The sequence below is a fragment of the Pan troglodytes genome, chromosome 18 (genome assembly GCF_028858775.2).
Source record: "Pan troglodytes isolate AG18354 chromosome 18, NHGRI_mPanTro3-v2.0_pri, whole genome shotgun sequence".
NCBI classification, from domain to species: domain Eukaryota; kingdom Metazoa; phylum Chordata; class Mammalia; order Primates; family Hominidae; genus Pan; species Pan troglodytes.
Genome location: NC_072416.2, coordinates 74,590,458 through 74,602,782, shown reverse-complemented (window position 1 = coordinate 74,602,782; position 12,325 = coordinate 74,590,458). Strand labels below are relative to the sequence as shown.

General features: G+C 35.8%; 1 protein-coding gene across 5 annotated transcripts in view; it reads right to left on the bottom strand.

Annotated features, from left to right (window-relative positions):
* The window catches only part of CNTNAP4 (contactin associated protein family member 4), a 325,777-nt gene that overhangs the window by 77,046 nt on the left and 236,406 nt on the right, over positions 1-12,325 (bottom strand). For all 5 annotated transcript variants that reach the window (XM_063797455.1, XM_001143566.6, XM_063797456.1 and 2 more), the window contains 2 exons: positions 9,181-9,287; positions 5,590-5,709 (listed from right to left, as the gene is read on the bottom strand). In XM_063797455.1, the coding sequence (XP_063653525.1) occupies positions 5,590-5,709; positions 9,181-9,287 (227 nt within the window). The remainder of the gene's footprint in view (positions 1-5,589; positions 5,710-9,180; positions 9,288-12,325) is intronic.

Below are 12,325 nucleotides of genomic sequence, written 5' to 3'. Positions count from 1 at the left end.
GAGGTTTAGACCAGCCGAGATCATGCCATTGCACTCCAGCCTGGGCAACAAGAGTGAAACTTTGTCTCAAAAAAAGAAAAGAAAAGAAAAAGCAACAGGGACAGCCCCTGGGATTCACCTTATTCTAACTAATTATTTTTAAACTATGTTTGGAAAACTGTTTACAAAGAAATTTCAGCTTTTAACATCGTTTAAGAAATTATCCATTCAAAATAGAGGGTTTTTTGTAGATTTTAGCTTATAATGCTTAGAGGTATTTTAATACATGTGGAATCACTTGACACTAGTTCTAGACTAATAACTGGATTTTTTAATAACACACATATTTGCATGTTGGTGATTCAGCATTTTGTCTTATTTTCAGCAGTCATTATACCTGATCTATATAACTAGAAGATAGGCTATTGGCTGCAAGCAATGAAACATTGATAGAAGGTAACTCTTCCTGGTGGAAAAACTTTCAGGCTGTGAGAAAAGAGACCAGTGCTTGATCTATTCCTACCAATATTTTCACCCTGCTACACTTAACCTCCCTGAGCCTTGGTTTCCTTATTTGCAAAACCAGATCAATAAGGAGACTTTCAAGCTATACCTCCTACACTTAACCTCCCCCATTCTTGGCTTCCTCATTTGCAAAACTAGATCAATAAGGAAAATTTCAAGTAGTAACATGTATTTCTCACTGGGTTGCAATACTCCGGGTTGTCACTTTTGTTTGAATATGTTCCAATATTCCAGAGCTACTGGAGACATTAGCTGTCTCTGGGTATCTGTGTTTCTGAACATCTTGCTATCCACGTGGCTTTAAATTTTCTGAATGTCCTCTTTTTCATCAATACTTTTAAATAATCTTGCTGAATGAAGCACCTTTAATCTCTGCATACTTCCAGTGACTCCAGTCTTTTTTTTTTTTTTCATTTCTCTCCTTTTTGGGATCTATGACCCATCAGACATAATTTCAAAATCTAAGCTCCTAAAACATGGAATTTGTTCTCTCTCTCTCTTTCCACACACACACATACACACTCTTCAGGTCTCTTAGAATTGTTTAGTCTTAACTACAATTTTTTCCCCAAATAATTTGTTTATCAAAGATATACCTTCTATAATAATGTACATTAATTTGCTATGTAATATTAAAAAAGTAAATGTTGATTTAATTTAAATAATATATTCAATAAAATAAAATTGATAATTTCATTATCATTTAGTTAATAAAAAATACATATGGCCTATAAATTACTAAATTATTGCCCATAATAAACATAAGATATATAGTCGATATTCATTACACACAGATTCTCATTATTTGTGAATTTGCCTACTTGCTAAAATTTACTTGTAACCCCAATGCTTTCACAGTCATTTGTGAACACAAACAGAGCTGCAAAAATTTGGCCTGCCTGACATTCACATACCCCGTTAGAGCTCAACAAGGAAACATTGTTTTCCTGTTTCAGCTCTCATACCATAAACAAATGTCTCATTTGTAGTCTATTAAGTGCCACATTTTTTTGCATTTTTGTGCTACTCATTGGTGATTTTGCTGTTTAAAACGCCCCCTACTCCCAGAAATGTTGTCGAGTGCTCCTAAGCACAGAAGGCTGCACTCACTGAGCCCTAGAAAGAAAACACGTATGTTAGATAAGCTTTGCTCAGGCGTGAGCTACAGTGCTCTTGGCCATGAGCTCAATGTTAATGAATCAACAGTATGTATTAAATAAGGTGTCTTTAACCTGAAACACACATAAAACAAGATTATGTATTGATTGGTGAATGAGACCGTTGTGACCAGAGGCTTGCAAGAAACTAATTGTACTGTGATTCCCCCAGGAGTAATTTGTTCAGTGTTTTCCAATCCAGTGTTCCTGGTTACTTTACGGAACATAACGACTGCAAACAATGAGAATGGATGGTGTGTGTGTGTGTGTGTGTGTGTTTCTTAAAACTTCAAAGACTAGAGATATTTATCAACCTATCGCTGTCTAATTTCAGAATGAAACTTCCTATAACATGTGTATGTGTATAGATCCGAATGCATTTATGGGAACAGAGAATTTACAGGTCTGCAGTGGTGGATTGTTACATAAATCTCACTCACAATCCAACCTATCCAAGCTGGAAAAAAAAATAATAAAACATTTTGGCACTGGAATTCATATCTTACACTTGTAAAGTCTTCTCTCTTTTTTTCTCTGTAAAGTCCTCTCACATTTGTTATGTTTAATTCTCGCATACCAGAGTTGCCAGTGCATACTGAAGTTTGAGAACCATGAAGTCTAAAACAGTGATTCCCAAACCTAAGTACACATAAGAATCATTTGGGAAGATCCATGATGATATTATTTCCATTGGCCCAACTCAGTGGTTGCACTGGATGAGAAGCACCTGCAGTGCTGTCTGGGCATTTGTACTGTACAGGCGGGAGAGCTTCATTGAGAAGACACATATGCAGGAACACCATTTGTTTGGGCTGTTTTGGTGTATGAGGCAATGTCCCCAATGGTTGTGAGACAGATAGAAGCTACCAAGTTGTGTTAAATGAAAAACCTTTGAAGATACAAATTTATAGCAATTTCTGCCAAAATATGTGTTGGCACAGAGTTTGCCACCACCTGTAGTTTTTAGAACTAAACATTCATTAGTATAAAGAAGCGGTTGCTCCCATATTCAAATGCCTCATCAGAATCTTGTTTGAATGTGGAAAAACAGACATCTCAAACTAAAAAAAAAAAAAATGTGTAAAACAGAGCTTATGATCTTTCACCTTAAACCTTTTCTGATCACATCTTAAATAATGACAATTCAAACACTCAATTACCCAGGGCAAAAAACTGTCGTTATTTTTGGCTTTTTGTTTTCTCACACCTCATAGCTATGCAAAGAGAAAAATCTAACACCTTTCCTCCATCTACAGTGCTATTATCTGGTACAATCACTCCTGGATTTTTGCATTACTTGAAATCGTCTCCCAACTCTTACAAAGTACAATATGCATAGTCTCATCACTCCTTTCCACCCATGCTCCTGAAGAAGCGTTCCCTAACCCAGGAGCAGTTGCAATCCAACTAAAGGAAGTCAGATTGCATCCCACCGTTTCTTAAAACTAAAGTATAATAAAAATACAAATAAAAATAAAAAAAAAACTCCTCAGTGTCTTCTCATCTCATTTCAGAGTAAAAAACCAAAGGTCTTACAACATTGTCATGAAGCCCATACTCTTCCCCTCCCCACCCAACTTGCCTCTCTCCTCTCTTCCTACGCCCCACTTACTCACCATACTCCCGCTATCCTAGGTTTGTTGCTGTTTTCTGAACACACCTGGTAAGATCATCTGTCTCAGAACTTTCTGTTTCCTCTGCCTGAAAGATATGTTCTTCAATTTTAAGTACCAAATCTCCCCTTGCAACACCCTCTGCCTCAATGTATAATAATTTTTCCCTTTTCCTTTGGTTTTGCTCCATAAAATATTGACTTCTAACACTGTTCATTGTAACTTTCAGCAAATGATAAGGTTCTACATCTACAATAATACACTCCATACTAGCCCCGGGAGGCTGTTAAGCAGTTAAAATGCAGCCAGGGAGACTGACAAAGTAAACTTGAAAAAAGAAAAATAGAGATGCGGTCTCACTATGTTGCCCAGCCTGGTCTCGAACTCCTGGGCTCAAATGATGCCCCCGCCCTGGCTTCCCAAAGTGCTGGGATTACAGGTGTGAGCCACTGCACCCAGCTGTAATTTAATCCTATTTTAGTTAAATTTTTAAATTTAAGTTTAAATTTTTAAAATGCAGTCATTTTGTTTTGTAATTAATTTTAATTAAATTAGAATTCAAATAGGCACTTGCTAGTGGCTACCATGTTGGACAGCACAGTTCATCTAGAATCTATTTTGTGTGTGTGTGTTTGATGAGGAGGAGATCAATACTCCTTTTACTGACATTTAAGTACAAATTCCACCAGCACTACTGGTTGAAAAGACCATCTTTCCTTCATTACATATCAATGCCACCTTGGCAATAAATCAATTATCCATATATGAGTGAGTCTGTTTATAAATTCTCTACTTTGTTTTTATTGGTTTGTTTATCTTTGTGACAGCTATATACAGCTTTACGTAGCCAATCAGTATAATGCCTATATCCAGTAGACTTGAATCCTTCAAATTTGTTCTTCAAGACTGACTGACTTGGTTCTTCTTGCCTCTTTGTATTTACTCATAATTTTAGAATATGCTTGTTGATTTTCACCAAAATAATCACACCAACCTACAAACAAACACCCTGCTTGAGTTTTAATTTAGGTTTGCACGGAATCAATATCTAGTTTGGAAGAACTGATATTATACAATATTGAGTCTTCTAATCAACGAACATATTTTTTTCTTTTTTTGAGACAGAGTCTCACTCTGTCACCAGGCTGAAGTGCAGTGGCACAATCTTGGCTCAATGCAACCTCCACCTCCCAGGTTCAAGCAGTTTTCTTGCCTCAGCCTCCCGAGTAGCTGGGACTGCAAGCGCATGTCACCATGCCCAGCTAATTTTTGTATTTTTAGGAGAGACGAAATTTCACCATGTTGGCCAGGATGGTCTCAATCTCTTAACTTCGTGATCTGCCCACCTCCCAAAGTGCTGGGATTACAGGCGTGATCAATGAACATTTTATATTTCTCCATTTATTTAGGATATTAGTTCATCGAAAGGGTGTTTTCTAATTATCTGTGTAGAAACCTTGTACATCTTTCATTAGATTTACTACCATGCGTTTGAGGTTTTTTATGCTATTGAAAATATGATCTCCTAAAAGTTTATTTTCTAATTTTTATTGCTGATATACAAAAATAAAATTAATTTTATGTTTGTTGTTCAATGACAATCCTAATAGTTTATCTGTAAATTGTTTAGAGTATTTTAATACATAACCTGATTATCTATGAATAGTGAGAATCTTGGTCTTTTTTTCCCCAATATTTATATTTTTCATTTCTTTCTCTTGCTTTATTGCACTGTCTAGGACCTCCAATACAATGGTGACGAGAATGGTATTAATGCCGGTAAGGGGAAAAGCTTTCAAATTCCACTATAAACTAATATAGGCTGTAAAGTTTTCTGGTCTTTATCAAAATAAGGTAACTTCCTTCTACTGGTAATTTGTTGAGTGTTTTAAATTATGGATGAATGTTGAATTTAATCAAACATATTTCCATGTTTATTAATTTCTATGTAAATTTATGTAAGAATACAAGAAGACATAAACTTTATGTTAACATACATTTAAAAAGTAAATATTCTTCAAAGCTTTTACATGTATCAATCTTCTCTCATAAATAGTCTATCCTTTTTGTTTGGGGACATAATTGGAAACATTTATTATTAGATGTTTTACACAATGCCACATGCATTAAAAAAGACATTTAAAATCATTACCATTTAATTATTTTTTTAAGATTTATGTTCAGTTTTTCTAAGGAACAACACATATTTTAATCAAGTTGCAAATTAGGTCAACATTCTGCTTATTTCATTTTAATTTTGCCTATTTAAAACATGCATGCAAATTTAACTGTAAAATAAAAGCTGATTAACTCACCGGTCATATTGCAATATAGAAGAAATGGTTCCAGGGGACCACTTCCATCTGAATCTATATAGTAAAACCCTGAAGTATTTCCTCTGTGCTTATAGGCTTCACATGACTGCTCATAGATAGCTTTAAGAAAAAAAATCATCATTAATGGAATAGCATGAAATGAATCTCTTAACTTTTAATTTGGACATGAAATACCACAAATCTTGAAATTTAAAATGTACATTACTGACCAGGAGAAAAGGCAAAACTTACTTTAAAACAAAACTCATTCGTTTTTAAAATTAATATGGATGAAAGTGATTTGATAGTAAAAAAAAGAGGTTGATTTTATGACTTTTTTTAATCACTAAAGGAATATGAAATTACTTGGTCAAAATCAAAATTTAGCTACTTTGACATTATGAAGAACAAGGAAAGAAAAGGTAGGTGTTTAAATGTTGGAGGCTTATAAGTATAATGTCATAACGTATCTTGTGGCACACATTTTGGAAATCCTAGTAGCACCTTGTAATAACCTAAGGTCTGAAGCACAACAGTGTAACTTCCTTAAATAATCTGCTGTTAGCCAATAATTATACAACAAAAACATTTTAAATCATGTTATAACTATATTCTCACAGAAAATTAACTATAAAATATTTTTTCATAAAACAAATGGGATTCACAAAGCTCATCAATAATTTTAAGTAATTTACAAAAGAAACTCCCACCAATGCTCCGTAATGAGAACTCAAGATAATTAAAATTCAAAGCAGAAGACATACTTGTATGAACTATGCCCTCACGTGGTTTCAATGTGTTTAGATCCATAATCGGATGTTTGGATGTTTTTAATTATGTAATCCTAAATTTGCCATGTACGAGGTTTCATATTAATACACTTGTGTATAATGCACACCTCTAATTGAACACTTGGCCAAATATACTGATAACTTCTGTTAAGCATTTTATTCTGTGAAATGAGAAATAATCCCCTGAATATTTGTCCCTGAATCTATTTTACTTTTGAAAATTATGTTAATGAGTGTTTAAACAACATGAAATACTATGGCTAATTTGTTCAATGTTACCAAAATTTCAAGTAATCATGTAAATTTACTTCCGCACTTCTCCACAGTGTGACAGTTTTATTTTGTTCCTATAATATATCATGCTGATAGAGATATAAGCATGGTTCATTTTCCAGTCACATTTGCATTTTGTGCACTGAAGAGGGTACGTAAAAATGACTAGTTTATACATTTCTATGTACATATGCATATGTTCATAAAGTCCTTGAAAGAGCTTGGCAGAATATCATAACTTTGTGGTGGGACTGGTTGTGGAAAAGGATTGGATGAGAATACTTGGAAGGACTTCTGATTTATGTGTATGGCTTGACTTTTTATAACATGACTGTTGATTTATGTGTATGGCTTGACTTTTTATAACATGACTGTTGATTTATGTGTATGGCTTGACTTTTTATAACATGACTGTTGATTTATGTGTATGGCTTGACTTTTTAAAACATGACTGTTTAATGATTATTTCCTAATAAGGCTTTTTAACAAACTCCATCTCCTGCCCTCCACTATAACCAAGACTGTCATTCTGGCTTCATTTCTCGGAATAGTTATGGGCAAAAACCCTTCAGTTCTATTACAGCTGTCTTCTCAAGAACCTAATAAATGAAACTCAAGTATTGTATCAAATTGTGGGTCACAGATGAAAGTAACTTTATTTATTATCTAATTTTTGTCTTCAGAGTTGTTTGGTTTATATTTAGATTCAGTCATTGATAACAATTAAAATGAATAGTCAATGAAAACACTGAATAGCTTTCTGTTTTGAGTTAGTTACTATATGGGGATAATGGAGGATGTAAAAAATTAAAATATACTGTCCCTCCACTAGCTGGGTGTCCTGGGTCAAATAATGTGGCATGTGAGTACAGGTGAGGTGTGGCTTTATTACCAGCCAATATTCTTCATAAAAATCTTATGAGGCACCTCAGTATACACAATTCATGCCCAGAAATGACTCCAGCAACAGTGGCAGAGCTGGGTGATTCTCTTGGTGATGTCTTCCCCAGCACTGAATCAGGGCTTCTGAGGGTCCTCTGTGCAGGCCCCCAGAGCTGGGAGCCCAGGATTCCAAACACTGGCAGGAGCACAATGCAGTGTATAGTGTAATAGACCAAGGGTGGTGAGACTGATGGCTTTGTACCTTATACTCATACCTTAAATCAAGGATATAGGAGGTAATACTAAGAGTTCAGTTGCTCAGAAATGTCAGTTATAATCGGAAAAAATGGTGGGAAAATGGGCATTTTGATCTTCCCATTTGTGCACCAGAACAACTGGACAATGAAATAACATGGGCCTTACAACACATGCAAGCCATTTCATCAGAAAAAAAAATTCATGATTTGTAATACAGGAAAAAGGGATATTGGTTGTTATCCCAGGCTCTAGAAGATGATGTCACATGTTCACATCCTCACTCTGCCTCAACTATTTTAAGTAGCCTTGAACAAGTAGATTAATATCTATTTCTTTATAAGTAAGTTGCATATAATAGTATTCACCTACTAGGGTGAGCATCAGAATTAAATGAGTTAGGACATAGAAAATACTAGATCAGTAGCTGACATTTAGAAAGTATTGAAAAAAATTAACTATTTATCTACCACCATAATTTAATCATTATCTACCACCCTTTTCCTTATCACCCTCATTAAATAGGGTTGCAAGATAACATAAGGATTATCTAGTGCAACAGACTGAAGGTTTGTGTCCCCTCAGAATGTGTATGTTGAAACCTAGTCCCCAATATGGTGGTATTGGGAGGTGGGGCCTTAGTGAAGTGATTAGGCCATGAGAGTGAAGCCCTCATGAGTGGGATTTAGTGCCCTTGTAAAAGATTTCCCAGAGAGATCCCTCACCCCTTTCACCATGTGAGGACACAGTGAGAAGATGGAAGTCTATGAACCAGGAAGCACACCCTCACCTAATCTGCTGGCATCTTGATCTTGAACTTCTCAGCCTCCAGAATGGTGAGAAATACATTCCTGCAGTTTGTAAGTCACCTAGGCTATGGCATTATGTTACAGCTATCCAAATAGACTATGGCATCTAGTCTCTATTGGATATCTGAATCTTCATACCACAAACCAACCCACCCCAGTCCAACCAGGGCTGTTTCTGAGAATCTCTTTGTTTAATTGTATGAATAGTAAGAATTTGGTAACTGAGCATGTTTCCACTTGTACTGCGCCTTCTAGAAAGTTTAGTGTCAAAATGCTGGCCCAATCTGAGTAACAGAACAAGATAACAAAATTCACGTTGTGCATTTTACTAGTTTTCAACCCTTAGCTACCTTTCATCTTCTATATGTATTTTCCCTTTGCCAAGTATCCTACTGTCTTCTCACCTGTTTCATATTATGTACTTCTATAGGCTATCTTGACTACTTTATGAAATGAGATGTGGATTAACAACTGGATGCTGAGTTTGCACAGAACAGACATATATACACACAGCAATGAAAAGGGAAATGGGACAAAGTAACCATCACAGGGGCAAGAAAAAGCAGATGTGTTCCGCTTACAGTTATGGCAAGTAGCTCCTCTGTAACCAGTGTTGGTACAGTTACAATGAAAGGTGCTCCAGGACTGGGAACACTCCCCACCGTGTTCACAATAGTTGGGCAAACACCTAAAAGAAGGTGCAGATACAATCACCAGTTTCCATTTTTAGATATCTTAAAGTATTGACCATTTATACTTGGTCATGAGAAAGACAGATGTCAACTGTAACATAATGACTAATGATGCTTCAGTCTGTTGTTAATCACTTTAATCACAGAACTAAACCTTAGATCAATAAATTCATCAGATTTCAGCCAATTCTCAGGTAGTTGTGACTGCTTAATTTTCAACATGTCCCACTATATCAGAGCCCTTCATTTTCCCTAAGTGACATAACACGAATTCAATATGTTGGCAGAAATATCAACAGCATATATGAAATAACATTTTATCACATTGAATTGCTACATTGTTTGAACACTGAAAGAAGGAATACAGATAAAAGAAGAAAAGAAAAAAGGAAGACAGAGGAATATCTTTCTTCACTTGAGGTATACTTTTAGGAATGTAGGAGAATACACAGTATAGGCTCACAAATTTCAAGCAGTGTGTTGGGGTGCTCTAAGGTGCAAAACAGAACTCATAGGGACTCCCAGGATAATTTAAGTCTTCAAGAGAAATACCTGTCATACTCAACATCTATCAAACACCGTGTGACTAACTAGCTTGAGGTAGTTTAGTTTCAACATTAGATCATTATATATTCCATTTAATCACATCCTATCTTTGGGGACCAGAGTTTTAGTAACTGATTTTTTAAAAAGCAACTACCATGTGAAATCAATATTGAACAAAAATATGAGGCTACTGGAGTCTCATTTTTTTTTTTTTGAGACAGCTTCTCACTCTGTTGCCCCAGTTGGTGTGCAGTGGCACAATCTCGGCTCACTGCAACCTCTGCCTCCTGGGTTCAAGCAGGGGTTCTGCCTCCTGTATTCTCCTGCCTTAGCCTCTGGAGTAGCTGGGATTACAGGCTTGTGCCACCACGCCTGGCTCTGGAGTCTGATCTGATTTCAAGTCTTGAGAAACGGTGCCGTGTTCAACAGGCACACATGTCCAAATACTAAGTAACGGTGTTTAATTAAAAATAATTTTTTCCAAATCATGTATATTATTTTTTTCAAAGGCTCCTAAGTTGTGATGGCATTGTTAAGTTTTTTAGACCTAAACCACTTTTTAAGGTTAGGGATATATTGCTAGTGTTAGGAAAGTCTTTTGGTTTAGCAGCACAGTCAAAATTACTGAGACACATAGGGCACCATAGATGAAAAAGTTTGGGAAGTTTTGTTATTGACTCAAATAGCCCTAATCAGATTTTTGATGCCTTTTAGGATTTAGAATGAAAGATACACTGAGATCAAGACTTTAAATGCCCTCATTCATTACAGATTAACGACTAAATAAACTACAAAACCTGCAAGAACAAATTTGTGATGGGGTTTCTACCGTCTCCTTTATTAAAACTAAGGATGAGAACTTCCCGTTTTGCTTATAGAATTTTTCCAATTTTATCTGAAAAAGATATTATGGATTTTTTTTTTCCTTATTATAAGGACTAAAATGGTACTAACATTCCCCTCTGCTTAACCACAGTTTAGATAGGTTTCTTGCGGACTATACGCCCTTGACCTGCCTTATCTTAGAGCGTTTACTTTAGAAAACTTTCAGTGATCAATTCTTTCTTTGTCCCCTTCAGATGTAAATCTTCTCCCAGCCACTTGCCACTTTTACAATCCAGGTATGTCTTTCAAGGACCTGGGAGTCACCCTTTGAAATGTAAGCATTAGGAAAGATACAGCCCCTGTCTCCCAATCTCTGGGGAGGTAGGAGCCTAACTTCTTTAAGCACCAAGAAGCAAACACAGATGGCCTCATCTCACTGACACTGTTAGCCAGTTGTAAGGAATAAATACTTCAGTTATTTGTAGCTAAGCCCCTTATAAAATCAAAGTGTTAGGTCTATCTTTTGGCTTAGAGGTGCAGTAAAAAGTTACTGAGACAGGTAGAGAACCATGCACAAACAGCTTGGGAACTTGATCAAATAGTCCTGATCAAATTATTGATACCTTTTAGGATTCAGAATGAAACATACTAAGAGACAAAGGTTTTAAGTGCCCTCATTCATCCCAGATTAAAAAAAAAACAACAAAAAAACCCACAAAACCTGACAAGAATATATACATAATAGGGTTTCTGCAATCTCCTTTATTTTTATTTTTTTGGGATGGAGTCTCACTCTGTTGCCCAGGCTGTAGTGCAGTGGCGTGATCTTGGCTCACTGCAAGCTCCGCCTCCCAGGTTCATGCCATTCTCCTGCCTCAGCCTCCCGAGTAGCTGGAACTACAGGTGCCTGCCACCACGCTTGGCTAATTTTTTGTATTTTTTAGTAGAGACGGGGCTTCACCATGTTAGCCAGGATGGTCTCGATCTCCTGACCTCGTGATCCGCCCGCCTCGGCCTCCCAAAGTGCTGGGATTACAGGTCTGCCATCTCCTTTATTAAAACAAAGGATGGAAACTTTACATTTTGCTTATAGAATTTTTTCCAATTTTAACTAAAAACAATATTATGTATTTTTCCTGATTATAAAAAAAGAGATGTTCACTGTACAGAAATTAAACAATCCATGAAAAAATAAAAAAGAAATGTCACTGACAATCTCACTGCGTATGAATGACCACTACAAACATATAGATATGTGTGTATATCCATAAATATAATCATAAAGAAATGCTACTTTACAATCTGCTTTTTAAGAAACCAAAAATTAATAATGGGCACCTCTTCATATCCATTAAGTTTATACATATTTAGCTTTTTTATAGATTCACAGGAATTCATTTAAAAATGTGTCATGATTTATTTAATTTTAAGCATTTCAAATCAATGACAATGTGTAAAAACAGGGAGATTTTAAAATATTAAAACAATAAAAATTCTAGTTGGTAATCAAACCAGAAAGGACATTATTCAGAGAAGGCTTCCCCCCCTGCCCCCCTCATGGAGTATACTTATGTCTTTTTATTTTTTAACTCTTAAGTTCAGGGGTAACTTATGAGCAGGTTTGTTACCAGGTAAACTTGCGTCATGAGGGTTTGTTGTACAG